This window comes from Eretmochelys imbricata, chromosome 5 (genome assembly GCF_965152235.1).
Source record: "Eretmochelys imbricata isolate rEreImb1 chromosome 5, rEreImb1.hap1, whole genome shotgun sequence".
NCBI classification, from domain to species: Eukaryota; Metazoa; Chordata; order Testudines; family Cheloniidae; genus Eretmochelys; species Eretmochelys imbricata.
In genome coordinates, this window is record NC_135576.1 from 75,862,303 (window position 1) to 75,881,840 (window position 19,538).

The following is a 19,538-nucleotide window of genomic DNA, read 5'->3' on the forward strand; positions in this document are numbered from 1 at the left end:
CTTTGGCTGAGTACCTGGAAATGGTATTTGGTCAGAGCTGAGCAATGGATAAGAACAAAAGCAAATAAAACTCAACAAAGCATTAAGCTGTGTGTTAATTTTTCTTCCATTTCTTCACTTATCTCTTGCCCCCTTTTCCCACTTCTGTCTTCTGTTTTCATTCTTTCCTTTTATTTCCAGCCATTTCCTTCTTCCTACTGTTTTCTTCAATCCTTTTATTATTTTCCATCTTCTCCCTCTGTTTTCTCTCTATCTGTTCCATTTCCCCCTAAACTATACGGTTTTCCCCTTCTGTATATTTCTCCCTCCTGCCCTGATGTCCGCATTTCTTTATGCTCAGGGTAGCATGTGCAGGACAGAAACCTGGGCAGTGGGTGGTTCTGAAGCTCCCTTTCTTGCCTTATTGTTGGTTGTGTGGTCTGAGTTACATTACAGGCTTTCTGACTGTTTCTCCATGGTGCCACCCACTTTGAGTTCTGGAGTATTCCAGCTTTTTTGTTACCATAAATCATGTAATTCAGAATTTGTAGCAAGTAGCATCATTGATCTGGGCGGTCTCATCAATACAAACTTGAGCGTGATGTCACTGAGGTAGGGAGCTGGTTTATGGCACCTTCCCATCAGTGATTAGTGCTGTCACCTCAACACCTGGGTCGACTTATGAGGCTTCACTGCAGCTTGTGGCAAACTGGGACTACATGTTCCAAAATATTTTGAAACATAAGGAAAGCCATGCACTTCCCAATTCTGGAACAGCCCTAGTCAATATGAGTGAGTGACTATTTAACAATTATAACAAACTGCATGTGAGTGCTTATAACATAGATTTTGAAAGCAGGAGCAGAGTTAAAGAAGGTGCAGATTCATACTCGTTCATACTTAAAATGTTTTGTTTTTGTGTTCTTTGCAGATATTGTTATAAACAATGCTGGGTAAGTAAATATGAAGATAGCTTTTTCCCATTGTTGTACCATATTCTAATCCTTTTGTTTAAATACATGTTCACCTTCCTTTTTTGTTTTCCTGACCATGTATTTTAGGATTCTGAGGGACCGTTCATTTGCTAGGATAAGTGATGAAGACTGGGGTAAGTCGATTAACTTTGTAGTTGACTTAGTGTCTAGAAACCTAAATTTGTTAGTCTCTAAGGTGCCACAAGTACTCCTTTTCTTCACTAGTTAAGTAAATGAGAGTGTGAGGGGCATGGGTTGGGGGTGGGTCTGTTTGTACCTGACCTTAGAGATTCACGCTTGGCCTGCAAATCTCAGCCCCAAGATGCTTAATTCGTTATCAGCTTTCACACTGGGTCAGTGTTGCAGTCCACACTGGACTCATGCAAATGTCGCCCCCATCTCAGAAAAGAAAAAAAAAAACACTCCTAAAACCAGACCTCCTGGTTCAGAGGCTGTCAGGAAAGACCCACGTGGGAAAATGCATTTGTAACCCCGAGAAACCCCTGAAACCCTCAACAGCCCAGAAAGACAGGCAATACCTAAAACCTATAACAAGGGAAGGGTGGTGTGAAGCTGCAGTGCCCAGTTGCAGTCGGAACAGGACATCAAGCAAATACCCCTCAGTGAAGTGATGGGAAGTGAGCACCCAGTTAAGTCGCCAAAAGACTGCCAGTAAGAGGCAAGAACCGCAGAAAAAGACAGCCCCTGGTTATGCTTAAGCACAAGGGGTCTGTGATACCATGAGCTCCATGTGCTAGAGGGGCTCACAGGACAAGAAGGGGAGCAGGGAGAAGACCAGCCTAATCAGTTCAAATGCCCATCCCACAGCATTTCAAAATGAGTTTAAAAAAATACAGTGCAGATGTCCAGACTGTGGTCAAATTAGCTGAGTGTAAATGAAATGAGATGAAGCTCAATGGGCCTCTCCTTTTTTTTTCTTGGAGGAAGTAGAAATTGCATATTTTATTTTGCCACAAAAGGGAAAATAATCAAATGTCTGTTCAATTAATTTGATTGTAGATATAATTCATAGAGTTCATTTGAAGGGATCATTCCTGGTCACCAGAGCTGCATGGAATCATATGAAAAATCAAAAGTTTGGAAGGTAAAACTGTATAAGGTTAATTCTTTCATCAGCAAATAGGAGATTAACACGAGCTTTCTGATGCTGCAGTGGATTACTTGATCATTTTTGCTCCCCTTTAGTCAATGGGAAGGAAATCACTTTGTGCCCAAATGTGTGAGGTTGACATCCCTTTGTTTCCTGCCTTCTCCTACACACACTCTGTGGATAACATCCGAACAACTTTTTTTTTTTTTTAATGTTATTTTTGTCTTTCAATAAACATCTCCAGATTTATTGTGAAGATTTGTGTGTGTGCTCTGCCTTGTATGTTCCCATAGCTGAAGTGGTGCCATCAGTTCACATTACATCCAGATAGATGTATATTTTTCACCTTTATATGTATTCTTTTTAATGATTGTCCTGGTGTTTTGTCAATCTGGCTTTTTAGTCCTATCCACCTAGAAGTTGAAGATTAAATTAGTTTGTGCTTCATTCTGTGACCAAATGGCATTCAGTGGCTGAGTATGAAGTGAGAAGGAGAGATTGGTAGCAAAATATTTTGCCCATTTGATCACTTGTTGGGCATAATTTTGGGAATTGCATCCCTGTATATATGACATAATTCTTCTTTTGCTCTGTTTTGTAAATCACTTTGTTTATTGCCAAATGATGTTAGTGTTATTTACCAAATGTATCTTCACATAATGTGTAGAAACGTGTTACTTGCAGAATGTCTGCTTCTGTACACTTTTTAGCTTTTTCTCACATTGACTCTCTTAACATAACCAAAGCACCTTTATTTGGACTGGAGATGGTGAAACCATGTCGATATAGCAATTTGGAATGATGTTGAGACAGATTCTTATCTCAGTTACGCTTGTGTTAACTTGGAGTGACTCTCGTTAAGTCAGTGCAGCTACTGTAGATGCACACTCCATGTAATTCAGATCAGAATCAGGACTGGTTATGGTGAGACTCATTTTTAACTGCTCAAAAAGGCGACATGTATGTGGCACGCATTAGGTGCTGATTCAGCCAAGTACTTAAACTTGTGTCTAACTTTAAGCATGTGAGTAGTGCTGTTGATTAGGTAGGGGGTAGGAGAAAACAGTTTTTAACTTAGCAAAATTTTCTGTTTGTCAAAGCTATTTTTAAAATGTAAAAATATCTCCATATGAAATATGTGGTTAAATGCAAACATACATTCCATTAGTGCCCTCCCCGGTTCTTACAGAATAGTTGTGCCATTATGCCAGTGGTTGCAAGCTGCTATTTCTGTTCTAATATGGGACCAAATCCTGAGAGGTGCTGAGCACCTTTAATTCCCTTTGCATTACTGTTCAGTATTTGTGCCATTTTTGGCATCACTCCAACACATAAAAAAAAAATTGCTTCTTAATTATCCAAACGTTCATTTTGACATGTTGAGATGTTACAGAATTACCATTCTTATGGTTTCAGGATGTGTAATTGTCAGAAGCTAAAAATGGCTGCAACACTTAACCGGCAACCTCTAGAAACTATTAATTTTCTGTTTTTCCTTCTCTTTAAGAATAATTATGACTTCTTCAGCTGCTGGAATATATGGCAACTTTGGTCAGGCAAACTACAGTGCTGCCAAACTTGGCCTTTTGGGTCTTTCAAATACACTTGCAATTGAAGGCAGAAAATACAACATCCACAGTAACACAATTGCACCTACTGCTGGGTCGAGGCTGACTCAGACTATCATGCCACAAGGTAAGTAACTTGAGCTCTGTGAGAATTGAGTCTTTGAGAGTTGGAGCACAACCAGTTTTCTCATCAGTTGAAACATTCCATTGCTTTACACTTCTGAAACTCTTTTCCTGTCTATTTATAATAAATTATCTTTCCAGTTCCATGTGCTGTAAGGAAGTAAGACATTAGAAGAGAGCTCTAGCAGCCTTTATGATTCACTAGAATTATTTTATGCGCTGAAACTTTGTGACTGGCTTCATTCAGCATGCACTGAAATCAGTTGAAAGATCCCCATTTTGTTCAGTAGGTATTGAACCAGGGCTGTATTTGTGGTGTTTGCATTTATTGTAATATTACTGTTTGTTTGCAGTGTGGTACATGTTTCACAAAATATGGAGTAGACAAAGCTGACCTGAGTAAATTAAACAGGAGATGGGGGAAAGCAGATAAGTCTGACATAACACACAGCAACTAGTGGGATGCACCCTTTACATACCATATACTTACTTAAACTTATACTGGATTATACTAATATAATAATATTATAGATTGTCTGAAAGACTACACAGGAAAATGTTTTGAGAAGGGGTTTGAAGAAGATGGTGAATAAATAAATGAAAAGATGAGGTCAGAGCTTTGGGTTGCTTGAAGTTTTTCTGATACAGTTTAGTTACTTAGACTACTCTTGTTAGTCTCCACATAAGTAGGCAAAACTTGGAGAACTAAGAGTTAGAGTTTTAAGGCCAGAAGGGACCATTATGGTGATGTAGTCTGCAAAACACAGGCCATGGAACTGTCCCCAGAAGATGTATTACTTTGTAGTAATGTAAGGAACTGCGAGCCCAATTTTTAAACATGCCAGAAATTGGCTGTTTATATCAGCTTTTAGATGGCTGTGACAGGGTACGACTGACCACTGTGGCGCCTCTTGACGGCTGTCATGGGAATTAGCTCTGCTCTCTGTGGCACCCTCCTCTGGTGATGCCTCACCACTGTCACTTTTGTTCCGGGACCCACGCGTCCTCTTCAGTGACGCTGCCTTCTGGCTGTACCACACTTTGTGTTCCCCACCTTCTGGGGGAATAGTCTAGCCACTCCCTCAGTGGCAACTGCAGTCCATTGTCCCAGGGCCACTTCCCATGTGGCTCCAGCACCCTTTTCTGTCCTTACCTCAGGGCCTCAGCCTGCAGGCCCTAGCAGCCAGCCAGGAGCTCTCTCTAGCTCCCCCAGTCCCTGCTTGCAGTACTGCTCTGTCCCAGGTGCTGGCGCTCCTTCCTCCTTCTAGAAGCCTGGTCTTCACCCCTCAAGCTCCAGTGAGCTACTGATCTCTGCTCTGCCCCTAGTCCTTATATTAGCCTGCTGGCCCATGATTGGCTGCTCCTCATAGCCCCATTCTAATTGGCTGCCTCCCTAGGGCTGCTTTTTACTCCTTTTCTGCCAGTGAGGGATAGCTGCCCCATCACAATGCCCAAGTACTAATGTTTTGTTTTATTTATTTTTTTAAGTGCAGCGTTCTCTTTATTCATTTGAAAGAATGTCTCCCCCTCCACCCCCAGTAATATTTAGCTTTTTCCCTCAAAGCATTCAGAAGGAATCATCACATTCTCGTTAGGAGCTAACAGTGTGCCAGACCCACCAGAACATAGTATTTGAGGATGGAACTGTATGAAACCAGTGCACGGCTTTTAAAATTTGGCATACATAGACTCTGAATCCTTCCAGAAGATCCAGTGGTATCTCTTCTGACAGAGTTAGTCTCTCAAAAGTTGAATTGCCTTTATTGTCTCTCATCATTCTTTTGCAGAACTGAACTTATCTGCTGTGCCCTCCTATGATGATATTCACAGAGTTTAAGACTAGAAGGGACCATTACATCATCTAGTCTGACTTCCTGTATATTATAGGCTATGAAATTTCACCCAATTTACCTTGTATTGAGTCCTATAACTTGTGTTTGGCTAAAGCATACCTTCCAGGAAAGCTTCTAGTCCTGATTTGAAGACACAGAGAGAGAGAGAGAGAGAGAGAGAGCGAGAGAGAGCCCACTGCTTCCCCAAGGTAGGCTTCTTCCAATGGTTAATCACCCTCACTGTTAAGAACGTGTGCCTTATTTCAAATCTGAATTTGTCTGGCTTCAGCTTTTAGCCATTGGTTCTTGTTATACCTTTCTCCACTTAAAGAGCCATTTAATATCCGTTTTTTCCTCCATGTGAAGATACTTGCACACTGCAGTCATCACTCCTCAGTCTTCTTTTTGATATGTTAAACAGATTGAAAGACCTAAAGAGCTCACTGTAAGACAATTTCTTCAACCCTCAAATAATTTTTGTGGCTCTTTTTTACACTCTCTTCGGTTTTTCAATATTCTTTCTAAAATTTGGACGCCAGAACTATACGCCGTAGTCTATTGTCTATCTTACCAGTGTCTTATAGAGAAGTAAAAATCATGTCCATACTACTGCTTACTGGTTTGGAGCTCATGTTGAGTTGTTTGTCCACTATGAACCCTAAATACTTTTCAGAGTCATTTCTTTCCAGGACACAGTCCCTCATTCTGTAAATATGGCTTGTATTCATTTGCTCTTAGTTAGTCAGTCAGTTTATTGATATTGCATAGTGCTAATTTTTTAATCAGAATGTTGTGCAGTACTCAGTCAAATACTTTACCAAAGTTTAAATATATTACGTCTGCGTACTTATCTGTATCAACCAGACTTTATCAAAGAATGAAATCAGGTTAGTTTGACAAGACATATTTTCTATAAGACCATGTTGACTGGCATTAGTTTTATTCCTGTTCTTCATTGATTGAATCCTAGACCATCTTTTCCATTATTTGCGTGGGATTAATGTCAGGCTAACCAGTTTATACTTGTGTCTCTTGGAATATTGGATCAACATTAATCCTCTTCTAGTCTTCGGGAATTTCCTGGGTATTCTAAGACTTCTTAAAAATGAACATCAGTGGGCAGAGATCTCATTAGCCAAGTCTTTTAGGACCCTTGGGTGCAACTTATCCAGGCTTCCTGGTTTAAAATGGGTTTATCACTAGTAGATGTTGTTTAATGTCCTCGATTACTGGAAAGTTCTTTATCATCCAGCTGTGATACAAATACATCATCCTTTTTCTTTCCAAATACTGAACAGAAATATGTATTGAACAGTTTTGCCTTTTTCGCATCATTATTAACAATTTTACCATCTTCATCTAGTAATTGGCCTATGATATTGCTGGGATTTCATTTGTTCCTGATGTACTTAAAAACTCCTTCTTACCAACCTTTGCTCTGCCACCTATGATGTTTTCCTTGATGTCTTAGTTTCTCTTATCCATTTTGTGCACTTGATAGCTTCCAGTTTATAATGTTACCTATTTCTCCTTTTTTTCATTGTTACATATTTCTTTTTTATTTCTAATTGCTGCATTTATTTATCCATTGCCTGAGTTTGGTCTTTTAGCCAGAGTTGCCCTTTTTCAGATTGTGGAACTAAGGATTTTAGGCCATCTAACAAATTATTCTAAAAGAACTCCCAATTTTAATTCACATTTTTCTGTCCAAGTTTTCTCCAATCAATTTTACTTATAATTTTCCTTAGCCTTGGGAAATTTGCCTTTCTGAAGCAGTGTGTGGGCTTATACTTTATATATAATTTATTACCGATAAGAACTCTCCTTTGTTTGCCCATAATGAACGTAATTGGATCAGGATCACTGGTCCTTCGGCAATCACCAACCTCCAGTCCAGCGATTAATTCATCTTTATTTCCCACAGTGACGTCCAAAATCATTACCTCATGTGGGGTGCAATACTTTTGTGTTAGAAATTTATCATCTATAATTTTTAGAAACTGTAACAATGTAATGTCTTCCAGATTGAAATCTCCCATAACAACCTTTCTTTCCAAACATTACAGATAGGTGCTTAAGGAATAATTCATCCTGTTCTCTGGTTTAATTCAGTGGTCTGTAACAGACCCCCACTAGTACCACATCATGCGCATTGTTAGGTTGTAAGTAACAAACAAATGAGAAGTGAACCAGTGCTGATTATAGTTACTCATTATTATAGTTATTCATTTTAGTCACGGGTATTTTTAGTAAAGCTCATGGACGGGTTACGGGCAGTAAACAAAAATTCATGGCCCGTGACTTGTACTATATACCCCTGACACTAAATCTTGGTGCTTTCGGGGGTGAGCAGCCTGGGACCCCTGCTGTTGCCAGAGGGCGGGCAACTGGCAGCAGCACGCAGCCCAGGACCCCCGCTGGTGCTGGAGGAGGGGCGACCGGTGGCAGCACACAGACTGGAACCCCCGCTGGTGCTGGAGGGGCAGGTGACTGGTGGCAGCACGCAGCCTGGCGCCCCCGCTGGTGCTGGGGGCGGGGGGCGGCAGCATGCAGCCCCGAACGCCCGCTGGGTCTGGCAGGGGGGGGAGTGGGGCTGACAGGCTCCTTACATGGCTCCACACTCTGCCTTCACCCCGAGCGCCAGCTCTGCCCATGGCCAATGGGAGCTGCAGGGGCGGTGCCTGCAGGCTGAGGCAGCATGTGGAGCCGTCTGCTAGGAGCTGAGGGAGGGGGATGTCACTGCTTCCAGGGAGGCCCCGGAGCCAAGCGCCGCCCAGAGCCCTCATCCCCTCCCGTGCCCCAGCCCCTTGCCTTGAGCCCTGTCCCACACCCAAACTCCTACTGTTTCTGGGGGAGGGGTGCGCGGTGGCCAAGACTGCCCCAGTAGCGGCCAGTGTAGCTGGTCTAGGTGGCTGCCTTTGCTGCTCAGGCGGCCCTTAGGCCAGCCACACCGATTGCTGCAGAAGTCATGGAGGTCACAGAATCCATGACCAACTCACAGCCTTAATTATAGTTTGCATCGTAGACTCCTCTTGATGTATCTAAGATTTATTCTATTGTTCATTTTATAGTGGACTGCTTGAATGATTTGCTGTCTCCGAAGTATTGTAAGGCCGGTTTTGTTTAATTCATTTGCCCATTCGTTGTGTGTGGAAAGTTAATAAGAGTATTGCATTTTTAATAGGATGGCCTATGAATACTAGGCAGAAGGATGTGTGTTTTGTAAAAATGTGTGAAACCTATTTTTGATTTTTCTGATCCATATATATCACACTGAATGGAGAGGGAGATGATTGATTGTCAACTGCACAATTTTTCAGTTGTGTGTTATTTTAGTAATCCTTTAAATCAGTGGTCACCATCCAGTCAATCGTGATTGACCGGTTGATCCTAGAGGATCTCCCCGTTGATCACAATCTCTGGTGGTGTAGTGGGGATGCCACTAAGGCAGGCTCCCTGCCTGCCCCGGCCCCACGTTGCTTCTGAAAGCAGCTCTGGGGGTGGAGGGGCGGGGGTCTCCCTCCGGGCACTGCTCTTCCCTGCAAGCACCACCCCCGCGGCTCCCATTGGCCAGGAATGGGGAGCTATGGCCAATGGGAGCTGCAGGGGTGGTGCTTGCAGAGGGGGGCAGTGCACAGAGCCATGTGCCCCCTACAGGGGCATGTTGGCCCCTTCCAGGAGTGGTGTGGGGCCGGGGTAGGCAGGGAGCCTGCCTTAGTGGCAGCTACGCTGTACCACTAACTGGGAGCTACTGGAGGTAAGTGCTGCCGGCAGAAGGCCGTACCCCCAGCCCTGAGCCCCCTCCCAGAGCCAGCAACCCAAACCTCCTCCTGCACCCCCCAGCCCTGAGCCCCCTCCCAGAGCCAGCAACCCACTCCTGCACCCAAACTCCCTCCTAGAGCTTGCCCTCCTCACTGCCTCCCACCCTCTGTCCGAGGCTCAGCACAGAGCCCCCCCCCACTCACACTGCAAACCCCTCGGCCCCAGCCCAGAGCCCACATCCCCTCCCGAACCCCAACGCCCTACCCCAGCCTGGTGAAAGTGAGTGAGGGTGGGGGAGAACAATTGACGGGGTGGGGAGAGGGATGGCATGGGCGAGGCAAGGCTTTGGGGAAGGGACAGGGCCTCGGGGAAGGGGCAGATCCTGGGTTGCGCTTAAATTCAAAAAGTGATCTTGGCATAAAAAGTTGGAGACCACTGCTTTAAATAGTCTATATTTATTTAGTTTGTAATCAAGAACACATTTTGTGATGATGTGCAGGGTAGGCAATCCCCATATACAAGAGCTGTGTACATTTCGACTTTTTATTGGGGAAAAAATATAGAACATGACAGTGCATTGCAACACAACTGAGTAAATACCAGAGAAAAATAAAAGAAAGTGAACAGCCTGCTACAGCTGCCTTAATTCAGCCTGTTAATGTCAACTTATTTTTTTTAGAAGTTTGATAATGCTGATTTGCCCTGAAGCAGAGAATGCTTCTTTTCTGTCCTATTGGTGAGATATTGATGGAGTTCTGTCTGCCTTTGCCTTAGTGAAACAATTCTAAAAAGGGCATTATTTTTAAAAATATACCTTTTTTTGTGTGTCACTGAGTGCCAAGGTTCCTTCCCCACTCTGAACTCTAGGGTACAGATGTGAGGACCTGCCTGGAAGACCCCCTAAGCTTATTCTTAGCAGCTTAGGTTAAAAACTTGCCCAAGGTACAAACTTTGTCTTGTCCTTGAACCCTATGCTGTCACCACCAACCATTTTAAACAAAGAACAGGGAAAGAGACCACTAGGAAACATCTTCCCTCAAAATATCCCGCTCTCCAAGCCCTACACCCCTTTTCCTGGGGAAGGCTTGATAATAATCCTCACCAATTGGTTCAGGTGAACACAGAGCCAAACCCTTGGATCTTAAGAACAATGAACAATCAATCAGGTTCTTAAAAGAAGAATTTTAATTAAAGAAAAAATAAAAGAATCACCTCTGTAAAATCAGGATGGTAAATACCTTACTGAGTAATCAGATTCAAAACATAGAAAATCCCTCTAGGCAAAACCTTAAGTTTAAAAAAAAACACAAAAACAGGATTACACATTCCCTCCAGCACAGCTTATTTTACAAGTCATTAAATAAAAGAAAATCTAACGCATTTTCTAGCTAGATTACTTACTAACTTTACAGGAGTTGTAAGGCTTGCATTCCTGATCTGTTCCCGGCAAAAGCATCACACAGACAGACAGAACTCTTTGTCTCCCCCCGGGCCCCCTCCAGATTTGAAAGAATCTTGTCCCCTCATTGGTCATTTTGGGTCATGTGCCAGCAAGGTTACACTAGCTTCTTAACCCTTTACAGGTGAAAGGGTCTTGCCTCTGGCCAGGAGGGATTTTATAGCACTGTATACAGAAAGGTGGTTACCTTTCCCTTTATATTTATGACACTGAGGGTATTTGGAAACACCTGTACCGTTAAACGTTCCAAGCCCTTCTCCTGGGATTTTGTATTGAAATTATCATCTAACTTTTATCTATAGAACAGCTAGAGATCTCTTTTAGTGCTACTGAAACAAAGTAACATTTACGAAGACAAAAATGGAAAGGATATGCAACACAACTCATTCAGATTACAGTGAATTTGATCATTCCTTCCAGAAAGTGGGTAGAAATGAATGATAGAGAAGGGTTTGGTGAATGAAGTATTTGAATGATTATGTATTCATACTGATGTGTTTGGTTTTTTCAATTTATTCCAGATCTGGTGGATGCTTTCAAACCAGAGTATGTGGCTCCCTTAGTACTTTGGCTTTGCCATGAGAGGTGTCAGGAGAATGGCGGTCTCTTTGAGGTGATGCTGCTGCTGCTTTTTTTATTATTTATTTATTTTAACATGCAATAGGTTTATGTTCTTTTGTAACCCAGTGCAGTTCTAGTCACTTTTCTGGAGCTGCAGTGTTCTTTGAAGTGGTGGCATTCTGTTGTGATAAGAATGAAACAGTGTCATACTACGTACCCAGTAGAAAGGGTAGCACCAAAAATTTATTTTGTTACATGTGCCAGATATGCTGGTCAGTAGTAAAGTAGTTAAACGTTAATGTTAGTAGTAAAATATTCTTTTGTGGCATTAATTTTTGTTAGTGTAGCTGTATCGTGAGGGGAATCTTTATATTGCTCCATCTCATGTGGAGAAAAGGTTTGTAAATTCCCAGTGTTGGTAGCCTGCAGAATAGATCTGTCTGTTTATAGCACTGGCCATCCCTTCCATCCCCCTTTCCCTTATGGTGCACCAGGCCATATTCCTGCCCTCTACTTTCTCTTATTCTGATAACAGATCGTGAAATGTAGAGAACATTTGATTTCTCTGCCCAAAAATAAATGCTGGGAGTAAAAGTTATTCACAGACTATACACAGGATCCTTTTTATGTTTTCTCAATGTGCAGACACAGTTAACTGGCTTTATTTTAGGAATTCAGCATCAGCTCTGGAACCTGAAGCGAGTTCTAACTCCGTTTGTAAAAAGGGGCATAGTTCAGGTTGATACTCTCCCTTTGAAAACAATAGCACAGTTATTTTCCAGCACAGCTGCATGTCTCTTGTATGTTTTTGTGACTGACTTCTATCTGTAATTATTTTGTTTGTGTAGGATAGGTGCACGTACGTGTGGGGTTGCATCTCTCCCAAAAATCAAAATCCTAGAAAAGATCTAGTTTTATTGTCATGTCTGATGTAGTTGCATCAGTGCTTTTTTTAGAAAGGGGGGAGTTTTCACAATTCATATGTGAAACAGGTGCACACAGACCAACTTCTAGAAGGGATCAAAGATTTCTGATTCTGGGGTGCTTTGAGGCATGCTCTTCAAGCCTCTTTTTTTTATTAAAATAAAGATTGTTTGGTGGCATCAATAGCTTATGTTTGTTTTTCTTTAAATGACGGCATTTTCAGAAATGTGTAAGTGACTTAAAAGCACAAATTCCATTGACAGTCAGAGATTTATTCTCTTAAGTCACTTAGACACATTTTAGAATCCCCATCTGACAGCACATAGGCTGACCACATTTTTAGAATTAAGATCTTGCAAATATTTCTTATAAATGGGCTTGTGCCTTGTCTTGCGATGTATGATGTATAAAGGAGAGTTGGCTAGATCATTGGTCAGGGCAGTCTCTGTGCCACACGCGGGCCTCAAGCTAGTGTGACTTAGCTCTGAATCTCTCCAACACAATGTGTGTGAGGTATTAGTTTTAGAATATGGTGGCTTAGATAGTTTAAAGTGTGCTAATGTTCTTCTTCTCTTTCTTCTCTTCTTCTGTTCCCCTCAAAGTGCCGTCTTTTAAATATCTTTACCCAGCCAGTCCTTTTCTTTTCCTTTCTTTTTCCTCTCTTTCTCACTTCATTTTCAGTGTCTCTAATGAGAGAAAATGACTAGAATTCCAGTCTGCTCCTGAGCTGTAATACTTTCCTGTGGAAGGTGTTTGCCATGTTGATTAGTTCTCCATTGACTCTGCCAGTCAGGCAAAATGATGCCACAAAGGAGCATTCTATGTGAGCAGCAGTTCCATAGAGTCCAACAGTGATTCTTCAGTAAAATGAGTTATAGTCCTAGGTAGGCAGGCCATTGATGGGATTCACCGATATAGGGCTGTCTGTTTCCCAAACAACTATTGACATCTTATTCATACTGCTAGCACACCCAGGCTTCGTAGAAAGTTCTTTGGAAAAATACCACTAATTATAATTAATTATATGCCAGGTCGCTGTGTTGTCACCTATACAAATGCCCTCTAGAGAATAGTTTTGCTTGTTTCCAACATTAAAACTGTGACTGATTGCTGTAATAAAGTCAGATGATTTTTTTTTTTTCCACTTGGCAGGTGGGAGCCGGATGGATTGGTAAATGTAAGTAGTTTGTGTTGTAGAAGGTTGATTTTAGATTTTTTTTTTAATGAAAACAAAATCTAATATAATTGCAAATTCTCTCTTCTACAATGACTGTTGATAAAGATAGCTTTTTCTAGAGGTAGAATTTTGTTGGTCTCTAGTGGGCTGCATATTTTGAATGGATGAGGCAGATTTTAGTACAGGAAATGAGTGCCATAATCCATGTGTGTCAGATCCTCATCTGGTATAAATAGGCACTATTCCCTTGATTTGAATGGACTTGTGTTGACTTACACTAGCTGAAGAGGCTTAGTAATGTTAGCTACAAGAGCTAAAAAGTGTGTATGAACACAAGGGGTAGTCTTCATTTACATTGGAGGCACATGCTATTAATCTGTTTTTATGTGTATTCACTGCTAAGTGAATACACATAAAGGTATGTATAATAAAGATAAGGACAACACCTGGGGGCCTCTATTCAACATTCAGTGGCTCATGAGCAAGAGAGCAACTTAATCCAGTGTATAAAGATGTCTTAACTTTCTTTTCCTCTAGTCATCTTATAACTTACAAAAATGCATGATTATTTTTAAAAAATGTACAAAGATTCTCCAACGTGGCTGAATATCAGCCACATTAGAGCTGGTTGAAAAATGAGATTCTCTTTTGAAAACTTTCCTGAAATATTTGTCCCTATTTTTAGCTGAAATATTTTGAATTTTGAAATTTTTTTGAACAGCTCTGACCAGTGTTCTAATGGGATGGACCCGAAGCCATCGCCTCTTCATTAGCAGCCTGTTATACTCATTGGACAGGATAGGGGACAGCGTAGAACCTTGAAGTGCCCTCCACAAGAGGGTTCTTGAGGCAGTTGACCATTCACCCAGAAGTACTCTTTGGTTCCTGTCAAAGAGAAAAGAATGGAGTCTTGCAGTAGTTGCTCCATCTATTCCTGTAGGATCTGTAAAATTTTGAATTACAAATCATGGTAAATGGTAGCAGTGGGTGCTGCTAGATCTGAAAATATCAACATGGAAACCTGATCGTTGTCCATCACCAAGAAAAGATAATTAATTAATGAGATCAACTTACTTGCCATTTCCAAGCTGAGAGATGGATTCATCGTGGTCAAGGAAATGTGTAGCATGCCAGAGCTGGCTTCATTTTAACCTTTTCCATAATTTTCTCTAAAAAGGAAGATTGGAAACATGATGATTATTGGTAAGATTGTCTGTGCCAGAAAGTATCTCCTTGAGTCAGGGTGCTAAAGATCTCTTGCTTTGAGACACTGATCTCTGGCCCTCTCTGTCACTGACATTCTCCATCAAAAGTGTTGTCCCCTTGTGATTCACCTACAGCTTCCCAAGCCCTTCCACAACCTCAGAGAGCAGCAGTGGTCAAAATCCCATGAAAGCAGAACTTGAATAGACTCCTTAAATTGGTTTATGGTACAAGTGTTCCTTGCCTAGTGAAAAGGAATGTTCAAAAACTGAAATCACATTTACAAAAATTTCTGTCATGTTTTATTGGAATTTAAAATGTCATAGTGTGATTCTTTAAGTGTTAACTAATGGCAAAGAGCATTTTAAATTCAACTACCTGGCACTTGTAGTTAGATCAGAGAGGTTCTGACCTAGTTTTTTCTCTCCTTTGGGAGGGTTGGAATGAGTTTTAATTATCTCTCAAAAAGCACACTAAGAAATTGAAGGGTTCTGCAGTTTGTCTTGTTGACCACTACCTTGAACTCTGTGATCAATGTCTTCCATTTTCACTGTTTAATTAGTGCGCTGGGAGCGATCCCTGGGTTCCATTGTCAGGGAGAAGAATCATCCTATGACACCAGAGGCTGTGCAAGATAAATGGGAGAAGATCTGTGACTTTGATAATGCCAGCAAGCCCCGGACTATCCAAGGTAAAGGAGATCTGTGGTATAATACAACAGTCTGGGGAAACAAAAGCTGTAAGAGAGAGTTTTATGGAACAGTTTTTATTTTATGCTTTTAGAAGGAAAAAAAAATGTCTGCTGAATCCGTTCAACTTCCCCTTCAGCTGTGTCCCCTAAATCATCACACACATCTAGTTGAGTCAGGCCTTTTTAACGGTATTGCTGTGCCTTTGATTGCAAAATTCGGGGCAGAATGTCTTCTTCCTCAGCGGTTTCCAAGCTAAGGTGCTCAATTTTGCTATGAGTTCTGTATTTTACAGTCAGATTGAAGGTAACTGTATATTTGGTTGTACACCAATGCATGTAGGAGCAACGTGTTAATAAGGAATGTATTCCCTTCTCTACTGGAATCTTGGGTTACTGTTGAAAGTTTAAGTAAGGAAAAGCTTTTGGGTTAGGGATCCTCTGGCATGACACTGGGGCTGCGATCTCCCCAGCGTCCTTATCCTAGATGACTTCTGTCACAATTCTGCAACTGCACCTGTATTTCCCCTTTATGGTTCACCAAGGGCATCCACTCTAGGCTCCCAACTCCTTTCTTGGGCAGAGACATGCATCTCTCTTCCCTCCTGGTGGGGTTTTCTAGGCTGCGCAGTTCCCTACCTGCACTGTATTTCCAGAAAGCCAGACTGCCTAAAGAGGCCAGCATCTGCACTTTGCTTTCTCTTCAGAGGCTGTGAACGTCATTGCCGGCAGTTATAACTTACCAAGCAGCCCTTTATAAGCAAGCATGTGTATTCTTAAGATGAAAACATTACAGAGAAAACATATTAAAAAACAGTAAAAGTTTCTATACTTGTGCTAACAGCTTACTAGAGGTCACCCATCAGTCTTTCTGGGGCTTCCGTAGGCCAAAGTCCTTCCAAAATCTCAAGGATTGGGCTCCCATTGGACAGATGGTCCTGTCCATTTGCTGGATCAGAAAGAAGGGCCTAAATCAATTTAAACTCAGTCCTTTCTTTGTCTGATGATCTCTGGAGAATACCGTTTGAACTAGTATATGCAAGCCTCTACAGGTGGTGGTTCTTGGCTGGAGGTGTTGCAACCCGAGTGAATATGCCTAATCACTCCCTATTGTGCTTAGTTACTGGAAGAACTGTGGTCATCTTCCACCATGGTATTACACTCCCTAGCCCACAATGATACAGTAACATCTTCTAAAGACATTGCAGGAGATTACCATATCTGTCACAACTTCAGCTTCCCTTTGATCCACCTGACTCCACTGCCTCTTGCTTCCTGATTTGACCTGCAGCTCCAGACCCTATGTACCATCTTAGTCACTGTCTCAATCTTGGCCTTTACAAAGCTCTTCTCTATGATGGCCACCGTATCCTTTTCCAATATTGCTCCCTGTCCTTTCCTCCTCCCTTTCTGCCCAAGAACTTACTAATTTCTTCAGGGACAAAATTGGCTCTATGCAGCAAGAGCTCTTGTCCCTCTGCCTAACCTTCATTCCACCCATTGCCTCTGCTATTTCACTCCAGTGTGACTGGTATCTTTCCTGCTGCCTACCTCTAATCAATCCCTCATTCTGCTCCACCTCCCCTTCCATCTTCTGACTTTTCTCCTCCCCCATACTCTCATCCTTCTTTCTGTCTTTCTCTCTCTCTTGGATGGTGCTTTCTCTAATCCTACAGACACCCTATTGTATATCTTTTCCAAAATGAAACTTCCTTTGACCCCCCCCAACCCCCCAAATCTGCCTATCCAACAATCGTGTTCCTTCTTTCCATTACTTCTAAGTTTTCTAAGTGTGAAATGTATGTCTGTTGCTTTGTTTTCTTCTTCTCTTAGTATTGAATGTTGTTCTGACAGTGTGAATTTTGTTAAGTACCTTGGGCAGTGTTGGGTGCTTCATAATGGTCTTATGAACATCTGATTGAAATAAAATAAGCCCTTTGGTCCTCTAGACAGTAGTGCAACACAAATAAACAACAAAAAGTATGTGACAGGTTTCAGAGTATCAGCCGTGATGGTCTGTATCCACAAAAAGAAAAGGAGTACTTGTGGCACCTTAGAGACCAACAAATTTATTTGAGCATAAGCTTTCGTGAGCTACAGCTCACTTCATCGGATGCATGCAGTGGAAAACCACGAAAGCTTATGCTCAGATAAATTTGTTAGTCTCTAAGGTGCCACAAGTACTCCTTTTTTTTTTTCTTCTTTTTTTTTTTTTTAAAGAATGTGGGGGGAAAAAATTAGTAAGATAGATAAAAGTGATTAGCCATTCCTTGATAATGGTCTGGCTGTTTAAAAACATCACCAACAATTAAAAACAAACAGAAAACCCTGGATAACCACATCCAGAAACAACTAGACTGCTCTGTGGAGGGCAGTTGAATGAGACCAAGGTGTAGAGTCTGATAGGGAGAGGGTGGGTTGTAACTGGAGCTGGCAGCTGACGAGCAGACAAGAAAGTAAGTGATCAGTCAAAGCCGCAGAAAGGCATCCGACATTAGTAATGTCTGGTGTCCAACGGCTTCTGCTACAAATGCTGCCTCTGTTTGTTTGATCCTGTCAGCTTGCGTTTCTCTGGCTCCACCCTGAAGATTTCTTTCCCCAATCCTACATGGCTAGGGGTACGCAGGTGCTGCATGGGCACTTGTGCCTCTGGAGGGGGTTGGGGGGTCTCCCCTGCATGTTTCTGGGTTTGGGGCTGCCTGGTCGTCTTTGGTGTATGGGGCAAGTACCATGATTTCCCCTCCTACCAGTTTAGATATCAGATATTCTGTTTACTGGTTATTTATACACTAAACAGTATTTTCCCTTTTTAAAAAAAAGAAAAGAAAAAAAGCACTAAGTTTGAAACCAGATCGTATGCGTTAACTTCGACCCCACATAACCTTGATGAAGTTGAGTGTTCTGTTCTGTTGCATTAAAATTTCCTCCTACACTCAATTTATGAGGAACAAAAGGATGATATACTTTCAACATGATGATGACATACTTTCAACATGAAAAATTTTGTTGCCATTCAGGCAACACACTCAAATTCTGGATTAATTTATGTCTTTGAGCTACTGCACAGGCAGAAATATTTTTCTGCTAAAGGTTATTACATGGCAGTCGTGGTGTTTTTTTTTTTTTAAACTTAAGTGTTTTACAGCACCCAAAAGTGAGCTAGTGACCTCACAAAATAGCTAATTGGCTTATGTCTGAGCCTCAAAGAGTTTGCTTCCATACATGACACAACAAAGGGGGTAATCACACTCTGGGATGAGATTGTGAAAGGAAAGGCAGTGGTCCCAGCAATAAGATTACACAATTACTCAGCAAAGATGTGTTCACAGCACAGCTAAACACTTTTAAAGACCACCTTTTACTAAATACAAATATAACATTTTTTGTTTTTTGTTAAGCATCTTGGTTAACTCTCAGCTTCTTGTGTATATGTGGTAGAACTGGGCTCGTTATCCTCTGGCCTAGCACATGATCCTTGTGGTCTTTCCCCATTCTCTGGGGACACCAGATAGTGCAGAAGCTCCCAAGTTTCTGGATGGGGGTGGAGAGAGAGTTGGGTGGGGCAGAGCTCTACTCATAACCCTTCCCTCTGGACCCAGCAACCCATCCCCCTGATGGCTAGAATAGCAGCCTTCAGCTGCTACTGCAAGCTAACATAGTTAGTCCTGTAGCTCAAGTGATAGAAGTCTGTTCTGCGGTTGTGAAGGTCTGGGTTCATACCTCACTGCTAATGCATGGTGGGGAGAGATTGTTCGGTGTACATAATAGCATTTGTTTCTACCTTTTTCATTTAAAAAGCAATAGGTTTTTAAATGTAATTTTGCTATGTTAAAAGGACATTATTCAGGTTGCAAAGTCAAGCACTTGAAAATCAGGAAATGTCAGATATATGGTTTCCCATTCAACATTAATTCTGCACCATTATGTATATGCATTAAAATAAATATAATTACATGATCATGTACTATTTTGTCCATAGGACCCCCTACCTCATTCAGTGCACAGATGCGTGGCAGACATAAGGTTGCATGAGCGGCTATAAATCTGGCATCACCTAACTTTCAAGAGCTTGACTTTGCAACCTAAATAATATGCTTTTCACCTTTATTTTTATATATATAAAATTATTTATGGAGTGCCAGCCATATGCTAAGAATACAGCTAGAAAAAAAGAAAG

The 19,538-nt window shown here is 41.6% G+C and overlaps 1 protein-coding gene across 2 annotated transcripts in view; it reads left to right on the top strand.

Annotated features, from left to right (window-relative positions):
* Positions 1-19,538, top strand: part of HSD17B4 (hydroxysteroid 17-beta dehydrogenase 4) — a 120,330-nt gene that overhangs the window by 21,663 nt on the left and 79,129 nt on the right. For both annotated transcript variants that reach the window (XM_077817366.1, XM_077817367.1), the window contains 7 exons: positions 911-932; positions 1,041-1,087; positions 1,974-2,058; positions 3,572-3,759; positions 11,330-11,421; positions 13,446-13,470; positions 15,236-15,364. In XM_077817366.1, coding sequence (XP_077673492.1) covers positions 911-932; positions 1,041-1,087; positions 1,974-2,058; positions 3,572-3,759; positions 11,330-11,421; positions 13,446-13,470; positions 15,236-15,364 — 588 coding nt within the window. The remainder of the gene's footprint in view (positions 1-910; positions 933-1,040; positions 1,088-1,973; positions 2,059-3,571; positions 3,760-11,329; positions 11,422-13,445; positions 13,471-15,235; positions 15,365-19,538) is intronic.